At 42.4% G+C, this 15,344-nt stretch overlaps 3 protein-coding genes across 6 annotated transcripts; 1 reads left to right on the forward strand and 2 right to left on the reverse strand.

The window, feature by feature from the left end:
• Positions 1 to 177: 177 nt before the first annotated feature.
• On the reverse strand, positions 178 to 3,904 carry LOC134186597 (alpha-taxilin-like). Of its 2 annotated transcripts, none has more exons than XM_062654593.1 (13): positions 3,844 to 3,904; positions 3,621 to 3,773; positions 3,449 to 3,508; positions 3,124 to 3,234; positions 3,007 to 3,072; positions 2,869 to 2,945; positions 2,321 to 2,372; positions 2,138 to 2,257; positions 2,005 to 2,079; positions 1,852 to 1,944; positions 953 to 1,048; positions 775 to 894; positions 178 to 699 (listed from the first exon to the last, which is right to left on the reverse strand). In XM_062654593.1, exons 1-13 carry the CDS (start codon positions 3,877 to 3,879, stop codon positions 187 to 189), a joined length of 1,572 nt encoding a protein of 523 aa, XP_062510577.1. In that variant the 5' UTR covers positions 3,880 to 3,904; the 3' UTR covers positions 178 to 186. The 2 variants fall into 2 exon arrangements, with proteins under 2 accessions (XP_062510577.1, XP_062510576.1); XM_062654592.1 differs by having other exon boundaries at positions 3,838 to 3,904.
• A 7-nt stretch (positions 3,905 to 3,911) lies between these two features.
• LOC134186599 (synapse-associated protein 1-like) lies at positions 3,912 to 8,802 on the forward strand. Of its 3 annotated transcripts, none has more exons than XM_062654594.1 (9): positions 3,912 to 4,068; positions 4,133 to 4,200; positions 5,899 to 5,965; positions 6,052 to 6,125; positions 6,211 to 6,350; positions 7,178 to 7,263; positions 7,796 to 7,902; positions 8,096 to 8,171; positions 8,406 to 8,802. In XM_062654594.1, the coding sequence occupies exons 1-9, from the start codon at positions 3,936 to 3,938 to the stop codon at positions 8,657 to 8,659; spliced, it is 1,005 nt and encodes a 334-aa protein (XP_062510578.1). In that variant the 5' UTR covers positions 3,912 to 3,935; the 3' UTR covers positions 8,660 to 8,802. The 3 variants fall into 3 exon arrangements, with proteins under 3 accessions (XP_062510578.1, XP_062510579.1, XP_062510580.1); XM_062654595.1 differs by having other exon boundaries at positions 8,409 to 8,802; XM_062654596.1 differs by having other exon boundaries at positions 7,799 to 7,902.
• LOC134186596 (T-complex protein 1 subunit theta-like) lies at positions 8,714 to 15,209 on the reverse strand. Its single transcript, XM_062654591.1, has 18 exons — positions 15,125 to 15,209; positions 14,971 to 15,061; positions 14,668 to 14,747; positions 14,468 to 14,599; positions 12,503 to 12,572; positions 12,121 to 12,203; positions 11,897 to 11,942; positions 11,381 to 11,445; positions 11,175 to 11,312; positions 11,020 to 11,112; positions 10,533 to 10,685; positions 10,379 to 10,466; positions 10,125 to 10,240; positions 9,989 to 10,060; positions 9,767 to 9,859; positions 9,632 to 9,703; positions 8,984 to 9,103; positions 8,714 to 8,889 (listed from the first exon to the last, which is right to left on the reverse strand). The coding sequence occupies exons 1-18, from the start codon at positions 15,179 to 15,181 to the stop codon at positions 8,821 to 8,823; spliced, it is 1,638 nt and encodes a 545-aa protein (XP_062510575.1). The 5' UTR covers positions 15,182 to 15,209; the 3' UTR covers positions 8,714 to 8,820.
• Between the last annotated feature and the right edge of the window lie 135 nt (positions 15,210 to 15,344).

The following is a 15,344-nucleotide window of genomic DNA, read 5'->3' on the forward strand; positions in this document are numbered from 1 at the left end:
CACACCACACCACACCACACCACACCAAGATACGTTTGCTCCAATGAGATATGGGCATGTTGTACAGCATATTCTGATGTCAACAGCTACAACCTCGAATACATCATTCAAAATCAGCTGCTATGTACAACTACCCATCCACTACAGACTAACACTAACAACAACAGCATAATAATGATCGTTCGACTATGCTACATGTTCAAGCGAGCTATGAGACGTCCCAAACGATGAAGCTTCAACATCATCATGAGGCACTACGCTAGTTTCTATATCTCGTTCAGGAGAGGGAGACGTGGCCGGTGTAGAAGGAGGAGGTTCAGGACTCTGGTCCACATGATCACCACAATTAGAATGATCACTGTATTCAACCCGATTGCTGTCTTTGGGACAATCGAGACATGCAAGATGATTATTGTTGGTACAAGGATCACTGTGTCCAGAAGCATCATTGCAGTCATGATCGTGAGTATTATCGCTCAAGTCATGAGTGTCACTCAAGTCATGAATGTCACTGTGATCAGGAGCGTTGCTGTGTTCACTAGTGTTGCCGTGTTCAGGAGCTTGGGTCAGTTCACGAGCTTCACTTTGTTTCAAGTGATCGCAGCATTCACGAACATCACTGTGTTGTGGGCCACCACTCATCTCAGGATGATCAACATGTTCTGCTTGCTTATTTCCTTCACTAGTTGCAGCAACACCCTGTAAAGCAAACATTGTTTACATACGACATGCTTGTCTATCGGTGAACGTACTATGGATGTATGAAGATCTAACCTGCTGTTGTTTGAGTTGGTCTCTCAGCTCGTTGCGTTCACTTTGCATTGCTCTACACAAGCTTTCTAATTTTGACGTTTTTGCTTTGAGAGCCTGGATGGTTTTGTCTTGCGAAGATCGCTAAAAGGGACAAAGCATCTCTATGTGTATCAATAATAGAAGACTGCCAACAAGTTACTTCATCTGTCATCTTGCTCAATGAAAGGTTACTAGTCTCCCATCGAGCTCGCCACATGTTCGTTTCCTTCTCTAACTTCTTTATTGTTTTGGTCATCTGCAAGATTCATGAAGTAGGAACAATATCAGTAACAACAGAGTGAACTGTACAGAAAACTACAAGCAGACTCAGCACAAGGCAAATATACAAGATACATGCGCAGGGATGGTTGGTTTATTGGGACTCTGATGCACTGGTAATTCTATTTGGCTATCACAATGACAACTAAACAGTAGTCTTCACGTGATTTAAAATAATTAAGTGTTACTGTCGAAAAAGATTGTCTTTCCAAGGTACAACAACAAAGAAATAAGAGAAAATATCATGGATTTAGTGGGAAATGGCACTACAATGACTGCATTACTTATTACAATCACCTGCTGTAGATTGTACAGTAGATATCAGGCATCTAACAATTGTAATGAACAGACAGGCAAAAGGAATGGACAGACAAAGTGTTAGAGGGGCTGACAAACCATCAGTCGGTGGGTGGATGGAAGGTGTGAAGAGAAACAGAAAACAATCCAACACAATAATCCAGCACAATAATCCAGCACAACAATCCAGCACAACAATCCAGCACAACAGTCCAACACAATAATCCAACACAACAGTGCAGCACAACAGTCCAGCACAACAACCCAGCACAACAACCCAGCACAACAATCCAGCACAACAATCCAGCACAACAATCCAACACAACAATCCAACACAAAAATCCAGCACAACAATCCAGCACAACAACACAACAATCCAACACAACAACCCAACACAAACAATCCAACACAACAACCCAACACAACAATCCAGCACAACAATCCACCATATTTAGACTTCACGAAATTGAATCCCAATTTCACCTTATCCATTTCCTTCTTGAAAGTTCCAAACACGTCGTTGCTCTTGGTCAATGTCTTCTGGAACTCTTCAAACTTTTCCGTATACAACGATAGCTAGCGGCACCAACAATCCTTCACCTGCAACATCCACTCTAATGGTTCAAAAACATTAACCTGTCCCCGTAATTCAATCTCCTGCTGTGCCAGCTGCTCGCATCGCTTCTGATGATGCACAGCGTCTGCGAGCAACTAAACACCACACGACCGTGTAACACCGGAACTCATATTTGAATGACTTGATACTCACGGCGTGTTTCTCCTTCAAGTTGGTCTCTCTTTCCTCGCCTGCTGCAGCGAGATGTTGTGCCAGTTTGGCCTCTGCGATCTGTACCTCCAGCTGGTGTTGTCTCTTTAGCTTTTCATAATGCTATTAATTAATACAAATTATATTCAACAATACTCCAATAGTTCGAGCTCTAGTGTGCTTCACCGTTTCTCGTAGTTCGTACTGTTCCACTAAGCTCTTCAACTTTGTTGCCAATCTAAAACAAACCGTCAGTGAAAGACTTTATTAGTGAAAGAGTTTTAGTAATATTTGCTATATGAAATATTAAACATAAAATAAATAGGGCCAAATTGTCAAGTTTGGATAACATTCCTCACAGCGTCCAGCTCACAGCTACTCTCAGCGCTCTACTGTTTACCAAACAGTGTGGACCCTCTGTTACTGTGACACATACGGCAAGCATATTACCTAAACAAGTACTTCAACAAAGCAGGTGCGTCAGCACTGCACTGCAAGGCTACTGTAGCTATAAAAACGTAAAAAATGTCAGAGCAAAAATCATTTGGGAAATACAGCCGGCCGGGTTACATGAACTTTGACAATTTTATGGTTTGGCCTATTAGGATTAACTAACTAGTAGTAGCAACAGCCTGTGTCTCTGTCTTCATCTGATCCATCTCTTGTGTCACAGTTCCTATCGGTAACTGACACAACCCTAGTTTACAACGTCTGCATTTTCAATCAGGTCATACTCTGTATTCTCTTGTTTCAACTGCTGGTTACGACTGTAGCATTCCTGCATCTTCAGTGTGACGTCGTTGATAGTTGCCTAACAACAATGCTAACATATAAAATGATAAAAAAAAGAAACAGCGACACATGAGCAGTACTTGGAACTTTGCAGACACGTCTTGTCTTCTTCCTTCGTCTTCCTTTGCTCGAATTAGACTTTCCTCCTAAACACTTTATCTAGACACGTTACAACTGGTTGTGGCATCACTACATACTTTGACTGCCTTGCAGTGTCTCTGCAATTCTCTACACAAACTTTCAAGTTTGCTTTTAGCGAGATTGGCTCGACTCAGTTCAGTTTGGACAGAATCCCTCTCACGAGACAACTAAAGAAGGAATCTTGGTAAAATATGACAGAGAATATGCTCAGACCAATGTAGTAAACAGACAGGCAGACAGACAGACAGATAGACAAACAGACAAGTAGTCAGTCAAACAACATGCAACCGAGCAACAAAATGACATCAAAAAGGTACCAGACAAGCTGATAAAAGAGACACAAGGCAATACAGAGATGGAAATTGCAACAACTAAACACACTTCCTGCAGCTTTTTCTTGTACTCGGCGGTCTCTTGCTGACTTTGCTTCAGCAGACGAACCTACCAAGAAATGGGTTACACAAAGTAACAAACAAATCCTTACAATGTAAACAAATAAATAAATAATTAATTAATATATTATTGGACTTTCAATCTAGCGCCCGAATCTCACCATTCGCTCATACTTCTTCTTCACAGAATTCAGTTTCGTGCCTGCCTTCAAGTCGCTCATCTCTGGAACAGCACTAAGCTCCTGCTGCTGTGGTTCTCCGTCCGACTCACAACACGCGCCCGATTGTTCATTTTCTCCACCACTGCCGCCCTCCTACAGACACCCACAACACAAACCATACCTTATCAGCCATTTAGAATACACGAGGACGTCATACGACTGCCATTTGAGTTGGATTTTCGCCACTTCCTTCGGCCATCTAGCCGGACTCTGCTCTAGGCATGCGCAGTAAGTGTGGTTAGAGACTGCGTTGAGATGTGGGGCTGGTGGAGCTCGTCTGGTGGGGAGAAGGAGGACGAGGGTGGCGAGAATGAGTCGGGCGATAACGATGCTCATGATTCGTCGCAAGGACGAGACCTTCGCGCGTCTCTAGTAGAAGGTTTTGGAGGTGAGATGTTGAAGGTCTGACTCTGTAGTGTGTTGGTGAGTGTCTGATTGGGTTGTGGCTGAAGGAGTTTGGTCGAGTTTTGCGACGGCGGCCGGTAAAGTTAAGAGTGTTGTTTCTGATTCTGTGGGCTCGGTGAGAATTCAATGATTGAAAATGCGTTTATGAATAGATTAATTAACGTAATTAATCTAATAAAAAAGTAAGAAACAATAATTCGTATGATGTAGTTTGTATTAGTTGTATTTCGTATTTTAAAATGCCAATCTTTCTGTTTGGTGGTGTGTCTGATTGCTTGTCTGTCTCTTTGTCTCTCTCTCTCTCTCTCTCTCTGTCTGTCTGTCTGTCTGTCTGTCTGTCTGTCTGGTTGTATCTCTGTCTGTCTCTGTGTCTGTCTGTCTGTCTCTGTGTCTGTCTCTCTCTCTCTCTCATATATATATTTTTCAAATATGAAGTATGACACAATAGCAAATCGCTAATTATAAAGGAACCATATGATCCCCTGTCTTCTAAATGACTATAAGTCAAAACAGCCACTTGTGTCTGTTTGTCTGTCAATATATACTGTATTACCCCGCTTAGAAGGGCATGCCTTTATATCGTGAGGTTTAGCAGACTGCCCTTATACCCCAGAGTATAAGGGCATGTTCTTTTAGGTGAGGGAATGACTCAACATTGCAGCCAATGTATGCACGATTTCATGTCAATGCATTCAAACACACACTACCCACTAACACAGATCTGCTAAGCCACAACGTCTACTCACTAAAGCGCATGCATATGCGTAGCTTTTCACATGCAACAGATTTCCACTCTACATCTAATCACTGTTTCTTCTTCTTCTGGTTCTGTCAGTTTGCAAACTCCTCCCTTTTCTTCACCCAGTTTGGGGTATTGTACACTGCGAGCTTGTGATGTTCTTGCTCTGTTACCACTGTGCTCATCATACTTCTATATGACGACATGCTTCTTGTTTACTGTGTACATTCTGGCAGTTTTCTTTTCTTATCAGAATCGGCTGACGGTGACTGTTTTCGAATTCCACTGTTAGACACTCCAACTCCTGCAGACGCCACCATGCTGCAAGTTGCAGATTACACAAGTGCTAACTTGCTGACGGTCTGGATAATCGAGGTTACCTCACCTCTAAGGGCATGCCCTTCTAGTTGCAGGATTTCTTGGTCTCACTTTCTGCTAAACCTCACTTATAAGGGCATGCTCTTCTAAGCAGGGTAATACAGTATTCAAACATTGAACTATTATACATCAACTGCAAATGTCTAAAGTCCAAGTACATACCAATTGCAAGCTCCTAAAGTCTTCAAACTACAGCTGCACACACAAGAAAGAATACTAGTTAGAAAGTAGAGTTGAAGAGTCCAACAGTGAGAAACAGATCTGTTTGCCTCTCTGTCAATCTGACATTGAGGGTCAAGTTCATTAGTTAATCTATGACTTTGTTGTTTGCAAGGACCGGTTTGCATTTAAGTAGAGTTTATTATGAGAATATATTATCTATCTCTTTGTCTGTTTGTCTGTACAAATATGTATCTGTTTTAGTACTGCTTTTGTATACAATTGTCTGTCTGTCTGTCTGTCTGTCTGTCTGTCTGTCTGTCTGTCTCTGCATGTCTGCCTGCATGTCTGTCTGTCTGTCTGTCTGTTTGTCTGTCAAGTCTGTTTTCTGTTATCTTGCTACATTTCTTTATTACATATTGTTAGTGCATATTATTGTTTTCTACTATTACAGTAGTAATAGTCATGTATTCTGTACACGTCAATGTCTGTTTGTAACACATACCTCTCTGTAGCAGTAATTTTGTCTTATAACAGACATTTATAGGCGACTTCCATCGAGAGCAACAAAAATTTATGCAAGAAAAGAAATCTGGTAGAGCAGGTGTGTTTACATTAGTCCTTCTTTCAACAATAACATCACATGTCATTCAGCCCACATTCTCTTTTTTCGAACTCAGTGTGTCTTAGATGCTGCCGTTCCTCCTTGGGTTGGCTATCATGAAGAGGAAGCTATGAAAACACAGATCATGGCTCTTTCTTCGGTTAGTTCTTTATGTATTGTTGCTGCATGTACTGGTGACTATAATGTGTTGTGTGTTGTGTGTCATGTGTGTGTGTGTGTGTTAGGATAAACGAAATTTTTTGCGTAATCCTCCACAAGGAGTTCAGTTTCATTTCGACTTCACCACCAGCTTTCCTGTCGCGTTGGCCACGCTGGCAGAGGATACGAAGCTTCAGTCGATGCGATTCGAGTTGGTGCCAAGACTGTAAGTCGAATCTATTGAAATGTGTGTTAATATGGTGTATTACTCAAGTATCCTACCAGTGGCCACTTGCTATACAGTTTTGACTGTATGTATATGGTGGTAAATGTCTGTAAGAGAATTACGTTTATCACTACCGGGAATTTCCAAAACCGGCCAGGACAGCAATATGGGAAATGGGATTTATGGAAGAAAATCCGTTCTCAGTAAGCACCCAGGTGGTTTGTAGGAAATCCTCTCTGTTGGGTTTTTCTGGTATGCACAAGTAGGCCTAATTGACAGAAAGGCGCCTGTTGCGCTGACTCTGAAACCACATGGACAGCTGTTCTTCAATTCACGGAAATTTAGTACAGTAGTACGACCAGACCCGACTAGCTGCTTTTGTACTCTTATTGTCAAGCATTTCTATAGGTTTCCTTTTATCTCTCCATTCTTGTAGCCTTTTCCTATCAATACCCAGCCCATGTGACGTAAGGCTGACATTGCTTCTGAATTTTTTTAGTCTTCTGACAAAGCTCAACTTCTGTTCCACTGTGTAGGACCGCTGTCTGGTTGCCATACGGGTACACTGTAGTGTAGTGTAGTAACGCACGTTACGTACACAGCGTTGGAATATCAACCAACTGTGGGCCGCTAGGTCCAATTGCACACCACAATCTTGATTTTCAGTAGTGGCTTATAGGCTGTAATGAGAACAGTTTCTAAAAAGATTGTCCAGTAAGTGACCTTTGGCTGGGCACTGTTTCGGAAATTCATGTATTTGTTTGTTTAAGGTGATCAATTTTAATATGTTAGTTTGTGTTTGATATACGACAGGTATCTGTGTTTAGTATATCAGAGGAGATGTTTTGGAGAAACTACTTCTATCGAGTCTCATTGATCAAGCAGTCAACACAACTGACATCTCTTGCTACTGGTAAGACACCAATAAACAATAAAACAATCTGTACACGTCAGAGTAGGGTTCATCTTTGTTGTCTCTTTACCTGCCTCGTGAGTCAGCTATCTGTTTATGGAAGCTAATTCTGAGCTCAAGATGTTACAATAGACTTTATATATTTGCACTAATTAATAATAACAGGTCAATAGAACACAAGTTGGTGAAGTTAATGGTGTGATAGTATGGGAAGTTTGTACTCTTATCCAGTTGTCTAGTTGTGACGATTTGCAAACATTTGTGCAGTAGAGTTGTAGGATGTTTGATTACATAATTATGACATACTCCATTAAAGGAAGTCGATGTCAGCCTTCAGACAGTCTAGGCAATATCAATCAAAGTCTATACATACCCACTTCCAGAGTTGCAACATGATGACTTTGCACGTACGTGAAACTGGCATTAGCTGGCTAGTGTAGTTTTAATGTGCTAGTTAATTCTCAAAAGTGGGAGATCACACAACACATTGTTAATAATATTAGTGACTAATGTTTCGTGTTTTTTGCTACAGCAGCTGAAGAACAGCTAAAGAAAAGAGATAGTAGTAGTAGTGGGGGTAGAGATGATGATAGTGTAGCCAAGAGCAGAGAGGAGACACCAGACGAACGTCAACACGAGGTGAGCTCAGTATGACAATGGCTGTTGTTTCCTATGCACACACACACACACACACACACACACACACACACACACACACACACACACACACACACACACACACACACACACACACACACACACACACACACACACACACACACTCCACATAAATCTATTGTTTGATTTGTGACATTTGTTGTTGATGTGTAAGGAGGAAGTGGAGACGTTTCCTGAAAGTGCCGGTGATGAGTTTGTCAGCGATACATTCTCACACCATGAAGCAGCAGGTCAGACATATGTATCAAGCTTGCAAAAACCATTGCACCACACACTGCAGTGCATAAGCTCTCAAACAGCCACAGTACAGAAATATCAATACAGTACTGTGTGCATCAAAGGCTCCAACACTTACACTATATCATTCTTGACTTTCCTACTGTGCTAAAATGCATGATTGAGTGTCACATTGTAGCAGGTCTGCTTTGAGTGTCAAATAGCATTCTAAAGTATCTGTGACTTATTAGAGTTATCCCAAGCAGAGTTGGGTCAATTGGGTGTCGGTGATCAACCCGAAACAGCAGCAGATGCACAGCAAAATGAGAATGCTGACGAAGGGGACTGGGAGAGTGAACTACAACAGGAATTACAAAGATTTGGAGTCGAAGGATTGGATGATGACGACGATGTAGGGCATCAGGGTAAGGATGACGAGACGTGGGAAGCAGAAATCGAGCAAATGCTAGAAATGGATAAAAAGACAGACAACTCAAGCTAATACATACAACGGGTTGGCAATCTACACATCGGCTGTATCATCGACTGCAAGAAAGACACTTTACTGTAGATTTATTTTCAATCATGAAGTTTTGTTGCATACAATTAAGACTAGAGAAGAACAAGCAGACTCAAGATGATCAACTAAGTGTACATAAACTCCTAGTCTTCATCCCAGTTCTTGTTCTCCTTCGGAGGTTTCGGACCTCCAGACCTCTTTGCCATAATAATCTGCATCAAGGACACAGAGAAAGTATGAGTAGTTGGCAACCCAAACAGAGGCTGCTGTACTGCCGATATGTGTACAGTAGTAACTGTAACCAACCTGATCGACTCTGAGAACTGTTAGCACTGCATTCAGAGTGAACTTTAGTCCCCACTCTTTCAACAGGTAAGTGTCTACAATACCAGCGTCGCACACATCCTTTACAGCAGGACCTTCACCCTACACACACACACACACACACCGACGTCACTCATACTCTACGTCCACTCCAGTAAGTCTACATGCATCTTTTGAATGATTGATTGACCATATTAATTAAGACAAAAGTTTATATATATTTAATGTTACTGAAGTTTTGATATTAATGTTATGCACCCATTTGTGCCATACTTGAAGGTGCTAGTTTAATGGCATCTTTACACAAAAATCCACATCTGCTATTGTGCCAAGGGTAGGAATGAACCCAATGATGTACTACTCTACGAAGTCTGTTAGAGATGTGGTGTTACCAGATATTGCAGTAAGTCAAGAGTGTGTGACCTTGTGTCATGTCTGCAGCTATCGAAAACTTAATCCAGGACACAAGTGTCCATATGTTCACAGTTACCATTAACAATATTTGTTATCAACTCATCTGTCTGTCTTATTTGTCTATCTGTCTATTTGTCTGTCTGTCTATTTGTCTGTCTGTCTATTAGTCTGTCTGTCTGTTGGTCAACTCTTCTATCTCTGCAAGAGCTGCAATACCTCATTGTCAAATCCTATATTCTTATTTCCTTCTTGATGAGCTGCATAGAGTCTAGACACAACCTCCGTTGCCTAAAGTCAACACGCCCGTGTTACTTCGCAACCCTTTGACTCTTACTGAACGGTTGGTATTACCTTTACACCAGCATTCTGAGCTAAAGTTCGTGGAAAGACTTCTAGAGCTTCGGCAAAATTTTTGATGGCATACTGTTCAAGACCAGGACACGTCTGCAGACAATACGCATTTCACTAACAATCAAATACAACTTGTTCGCAATAGGGACAAATGGACAGACAGACAAACAGACACACAGATGGATAGACAGGCATACGGACAAACAAAAGGATCAATCATACAGCTCCATGTGATGCTATCTGCTTCGCAAGCTCTATCTCCGTGGCACCAGCTCCGGCAACCAGACGAGAATCCTACACAACGTTACATCATGAGCAGTCAACATACACAGACAACCGACACGCACTAGACCCTAACCTTGGTCAGAGTCTTGAATGTGTTGATTCCATCATCAATAGCTCTCTCAACATCATCCATAATATTCTCAGTTGAGCCACGAACAACAATAGTCGCTATGTCGCCTTCATCTTTATCTAATATCACACAACAACAACAACACAAATCAGTCGTTCTCCGTCTGCCCCTAAGGAAATCGCCAAACTCAAACAGATCGATTTCAATCACCAAACGCAATTAAAAGGCAGGCGATTGTAACCCTTCGATAACGATACCTTGCTGGAATATTGTCACCTCCGTGTCTCCTAATTCTTCGACAAACACGTCGCTACAGTGTCCCAAATCTTCGGGTGAAGGAACAGCCTATGATGACCACAGCACATTAATTGAGAGCACAAAAATATATTTGCTGTGTCTGTAGGTTTTCACCAATTTTGGCAACGCTTTTGCTTTCACTGCCTTGCAGAGTCGTCTTACGTCGAACTTGGACTGCAGTCTCACGACCATGAGACGGTATCTGTTACAGAAGTGACACGCTAGCTCTCCGACAGTTCCACCCGTTACGATGACGTTACAGCCGGACTATGATAGATAAACCGGTAGCAATCAAAACTATTGTAATGACGAGTGTGTGTGTGTGTGTGTGTGTGTGTGCCATTTCTATTCTTCTTTTCTGTGTGTGCGTGTGTCTGTCTCTCTGCCTGTCTGCCCGTCCATCTATCCGTCTCTCAGTCTGTCTGTCTCTCTGCCTGTCCGTTTGTCCATTTGTCTGTCTGTCCATCCATCTGTCTCTCTGTCCATTTGTCCATCTCTTTGTCTCTCTGTCTGTCCATCTGTCTCCGTCCATCCATCTGTCTGTCTGTATGTCTCTCTGTCTGCCCCTTGTGCGTATCACAACACAATATCTAACCCTAACCTCAACAACTCCTTTGATCTTTTCCTCTATTATACTTTCCTCTCCACCACTAAAACTCTTCAGCTCCTCGGCAGTCTTTATCAACACAGTGCCCTACAGTACACACAAAACGTAGACACACAACCAGCACCACAATCCCATATATCTCCCCACACCTTCGTCTCTGTCTGCATGAGATCCAATGGGCACGAAAAGACAACAATTCGTGCATCGTGAACCTTCTTCACATCCGACTGCACCTGGCGTTTGAAAACCATTCCTCGCAACATGGTCGACTGCAGAACACCAGAACCCTACATACAACACACTGATCAGACGGCGTGTACACAACACATCACTATACAAGTAGAGATTGATTTACCAAGATTTTTGTGACTCTCACGTTGTCGACATTGAAGGTTTTGGGATCAGAAGGAAGGATGGACACTGATACAATCAAACATGAATAATTAACTGATCAATTAATTAGTGCAGAGTACAAAGGCACAACACACACACACACACACACACAAACACACACACACACACACACACACACACACACACACACACACACACACACACACACACACACACACACAATTGAAACAGAGTCAGTGAGCACCATCTTGCTAATTGCAATAATAGCCTACAAGCAGCTGTTTTAACCTATTCAGTTTGTGTTGCCTTGGTAGACAGTCTGAGATTAACCTTACATGTAAAGCTGTTTGCTAATTCATTTAGCTGGCTTATTAACCCAGGTCTGTCCGCCTATTCATTGTCTATTACTTGTATTAAGTGCAAACGTGGATACTAACTGTGTGTGTGTGTGTGTGTGTGTGTGTGTGTGTGTGTGTGTGTGTGTGTGTGTGTGTGTGTGTCCATCCATCCGTCTTACCACACGCTTGAGCCACCAAGTCTGCCAAGAAGTCTTCATTGCCATACTGTAACACAAAACAACAACGACACTGAGCGCCGACAGTCATCCACCTTATAAAAACCCAATTCCTCCACATTTATTTATTTATTTATTTCTTTAACTTAGTAAACAACCACACAGACTTATCGTAACTTTCAGCTACTAATGGTATAGTACATTGTCACTACAAGTTTGGTGTCTACCTGCTTGCTTGCTATTGCCGTCTTGATGGCCGCTGCCACTGCAGCCACGTCTCTAACTTCCTTTAGTGATGAACAGCTTAGACCTACAAACATCAACAACACCATCAACCAATTCTCAACGGTTTGTGAAATCATGTAAACCAAAGTGTGTGTTGGTGGTATAGGTATGTGCACAGGTTCTATGACTACCGACGGTTAGAAAGATCGTTAGTCTCAAACGCCTGCGTGTCACTATTGCAAGTCTCAGAGAAGAGCATCGGCATGCAAGACACTGAGCTCTGCTGGATGCTTGCTTATAATAAATATCATGTGATGTACATGCAGTTGATATCACATGAATGGTAAACACACTGTATAATCAAGAAATGATCAAGTAGCTCACCAGGTAAGATCTCTAATGCTTTCTTGAGAGCCATCTCATACCCACTGATGACTTCGGCTACTGACAATCCCTGTGAATGAAACAGTGGCACACACTGTAAACTAGCCAGGGAAAATGCACACAACACACATGCACTAAACACCTGGACGCACACGCATGCACACACACACAAATACACACACACACACAAATGAACAAAAAATTGACAAATATCAAGCCCTCCACGTCATTCAACGTCAACCTTAAGGACCGTTGCGGAGATAGCTCCTCTGCCTCTAGAGACAGGGCTTCCATGCGCTACGTGGAGGCTTAGGGCCAGCTCTACAATCCACCTGGAGCTTGGCCGAAGTCATCCAGGTGCACTGACAATGGCGCAGCTCTGGGACTGGACACCAAGGCCCACAAGTACCTGTCTGCTGCATGATGTTACACTGCTAAGTCAGCGGTCATGTCCACCCCAGATACTCATTTATACTCCTGAGTCGAGAGAAGCAATTGTGTGTAAGTTTCTTAAAGGGAAACTCCAATGGAAATACAACCTGATCTCAAAATGTACGCTTTATCGTGAAATTTTGTACTGCACTACTTCGGGCCAGCTGTCACTTTGGTAGCGAAGAAAATGCGGGTTATGTACGGAGCATGTGCCAGGCTGTTACGTCATTGGCGCTATGCTCTGCCTACACCAAATGAATTGCCTCCGTAGCTCAGTTATCTTACCATTAAACTACACGAAAACTAAACGGGAATGGTAACTATAAAGGGATCTTGTGTTTTAAGGTCTTCCAGGAGCTCTATGTAGCAAAAGTAGAATGCTAGAGGTCGATTTCTCCCAGCAGACTTGACCCTCTTCTCTCACAGAAGGTGAGACTAGCGCAATAAAACTCAACGGTAATTAGCATTAGCCTTCACTATATTGATCTACGAGGAGAAACACGTTCAAGGTTCAAGTATGTCAAGGAAGCGTAGACGTTCTCTTCGAGAAACCTGCTTAGGCGGACGCGCACCTTCTTGTTGTTCTCTAGTCCTATGTCCACGTCAAATTTAGATAGCAGTCGGGTGTGCTCAGCTTTGGCGATTAGCATGGCTTCTAGATGCCTCATGAGCCGCAATTAGAGGATTGAATATCCGGGAACGACAAAGGGGCAGTATATTACCATGGTCACGAGTCTACACATTGTGCAGGGTGGAAACAACTTACGTACTACAGTACTAGCTACACTGTCTACATCATTGTGTTCAAGTAAAAGTCTAGGGCTCAATCAAAGCCATTCGGCAACTGTTACACTTCGTCCAGCCGCTGTTTGAAAGGGGCGTGTCCGCTTACTCAGATCTCTCCAAGAGAACCTCATATTCAAAGCCACTGAATGTTTCTCCTCGTAGATTAATAGAACAAAGGTAATGCTAATTATCGTTGAGTTTTATTGCGCTAGCCTCATCTTCTGTGAGAAAAGAGGGTCAAGTCTGCTGGGAGAAAACAGCGTCTAGCATCCTAATTTTATTACAAAGAGCTTTTCTAAGGCCCTAGAACATAAGACCCCTTTAAAGTTACCATTCCCGTTTAGTTTTTGTGTAGTTCACTGGCAAGATAACTGAGCTACGCGGGCAATTCATTTGGTGTAGGTGAAGCTTAGCGCCAATGATGTAACAGCCTGGCGCATGCTCTGTACATAACTCGCATTTTCTCCGCTACCAAAGTGATTGTTACCCTGAAAGTAGCGCAGCACGAAGTTCCACAATAAAGCCTACATTTTGAGATTGAGTTGTATTTCCGCCGGAGTTCCTCTTTAAAGAAACTATGCCCCAGATTGCCATCACTGTGACTTGAACCTGCAAGGTTCCGGATGTTTTCATTCTCCAAATGCACTCTCTAACCAATTGAGCTCATACCACACACACACACACACACACACACACACACACACACACACAATACCCAAACATCAGCATCGTAGCATCATAACCCACCATTCTCAATAACAGTTCTGCTTGTTCCAAAAGAGCACCGGCCAACACAAGCACAAAGTTTGTTCCATCACCAACCTCCTGTTCCTGCATCTGAGATGCCATAACTAACAGTTTTGCAGCAGGATGCTCAACCTACACAAAAAAGCAATAAAAATGCAACATCAAAGTTGTTCGTATTATTTGTCTGAAATCAATTATACATCAAGTTCTCCAACAACAGTGGCTGCATCACTTGTAACAAACAACTTTTCAATGTGATTGATAACCATTTTGTTCATGCCTAAATGACAAACATAAAAACCAAAATAAATCAAAAATATTAATACCTTGCAAAACGCAATAGCTAAACCATTATTAATTAATTAGAAAGCAGTCGCACTCTAATTTTCGTTCCGCGCGTATCGTTGCTCTGGGACCCGAGGCTACTCCCCACCCTCACCGACACGGGAATTCAACCTGAGCTTGCTGGATTATCGCGATATAGCAAGTAGTCTAATACTTACCGTTAGGACCATACGAAGACTTAGTAATTCGAGTCAATTCGTTGCAGGCGTCGATGTTGCGAAAGACGGCTTCTTCCATGCCTCGAAAATGCTAACCAAACAAAAAAACCTAGTTAGCAAACGAATTATCTATTGTTGTCTTAGTGATGCTAACCCTGGCGCCGTCTTTCAACATACCAGCGAGCAGAGATTTCGGCACGTGGAGAGCCATCGTCCAAGTCTATACGGGACGTTGCAAAACATGTAACAACGCGCGCTAGAATACCTGTTTACAAAAACATGTAATAACGCGCGTTAAACTACCTGTTTTTTGGCAAGCGTTTACTTCAGGGGAAATTACGGAAGCCGAAGCACCGCAGGGTAGGTAATAAATT

The sequence above is a fragment of the Corticium candelabrum genome, chromosome 11, assembly GCF_963422355.1.
Source record: "Corticium candelabrum chromosome 11, ooCorCand1.1, whole genome shotgun sequence".
NCBI classification, from domain to species: domain Eukaryota; kingdom Metazoa; phylum Porifera; class Homoscleromorpha; order Homosclerophorida; family Plakinidae; genus Corticium; species Corticium candelabrum.

What these genes read in the sequence shown, in the direction of transcription:
- LOC134186597 (XM_062654592.1), bottom strand. Translation starts at nt 3,879, where the DNA reads ATGGCCGAAGGAAGTGGCGAAAATCCAACTCAAATGGCAGTC. An exon ending in ACTTGAAGGAGAAACACGCC is followed by an intron (nt 2,080 to 2,137) that starts GTGAGTATCAAG and finishes TGTGGTGTTTAG; the next exon opens with TTGCTCGCAGACGCTGTGCA. An exon ending in TGAGCAAGATGACAGATGAA is followed by an intron (nt 895 to 952) that starts GTAACTTGTTGG and finishes TGTCCCTTTTAG; the next exon opens with CGATCTTCGCAAGACAAAAC.
- LOC134186599 (XM_062654594.1), top strand. Translation starts at nt 3,936, where the DNA reads ATGTGGGGCTGGTGGAGCTCGTCTGGTGGGGAGAAGGAGGACGAGGGT. An exon ending in ACTGACATCTCTTGCTACTG is followed by an intron (nt 7,264 to 7,795) that starts GTAAGACACCAA and finishes TTTTTGCTACAG; the next exon opens with CAGCTGAAGAACAGCTAAAG. An exon ending in CTCACACCATGAAGCAGCAG is followed by an intron (nt 8,172 to 8,405) that starts GTCAGACATATG and finishes TCTGTGACTTAT; the next exon opens with TAGAGTTATCCCAAGCAGAG.
- LOC134186596 (XM_062654591.1), bottom strand. Translation starts at nt 15,181, where the DNA reads ATGGCTCTCCACGTGCCGAAATCTCTGCTCGCTGGTATGTTGAAAGAC. An exon ending in CTCAGAATGCTGGTGTAAAG is followed by an intron (nt 9,704 to 9,766) that starts GTAATACCAACC and finishes TGTTGACTTTAG; the next exon opens with GCAACGGAGGTTGTGTCTAG. An exon ending in CAGTTCTCAGAGTCGATCAG is followed by an intron (nt 8,890 to 8,983) that starts GTTGGTTACAGT and finishes TCCTTGATGCAG; the next exon opens with ATTATTATGGCAAAGAGGTC.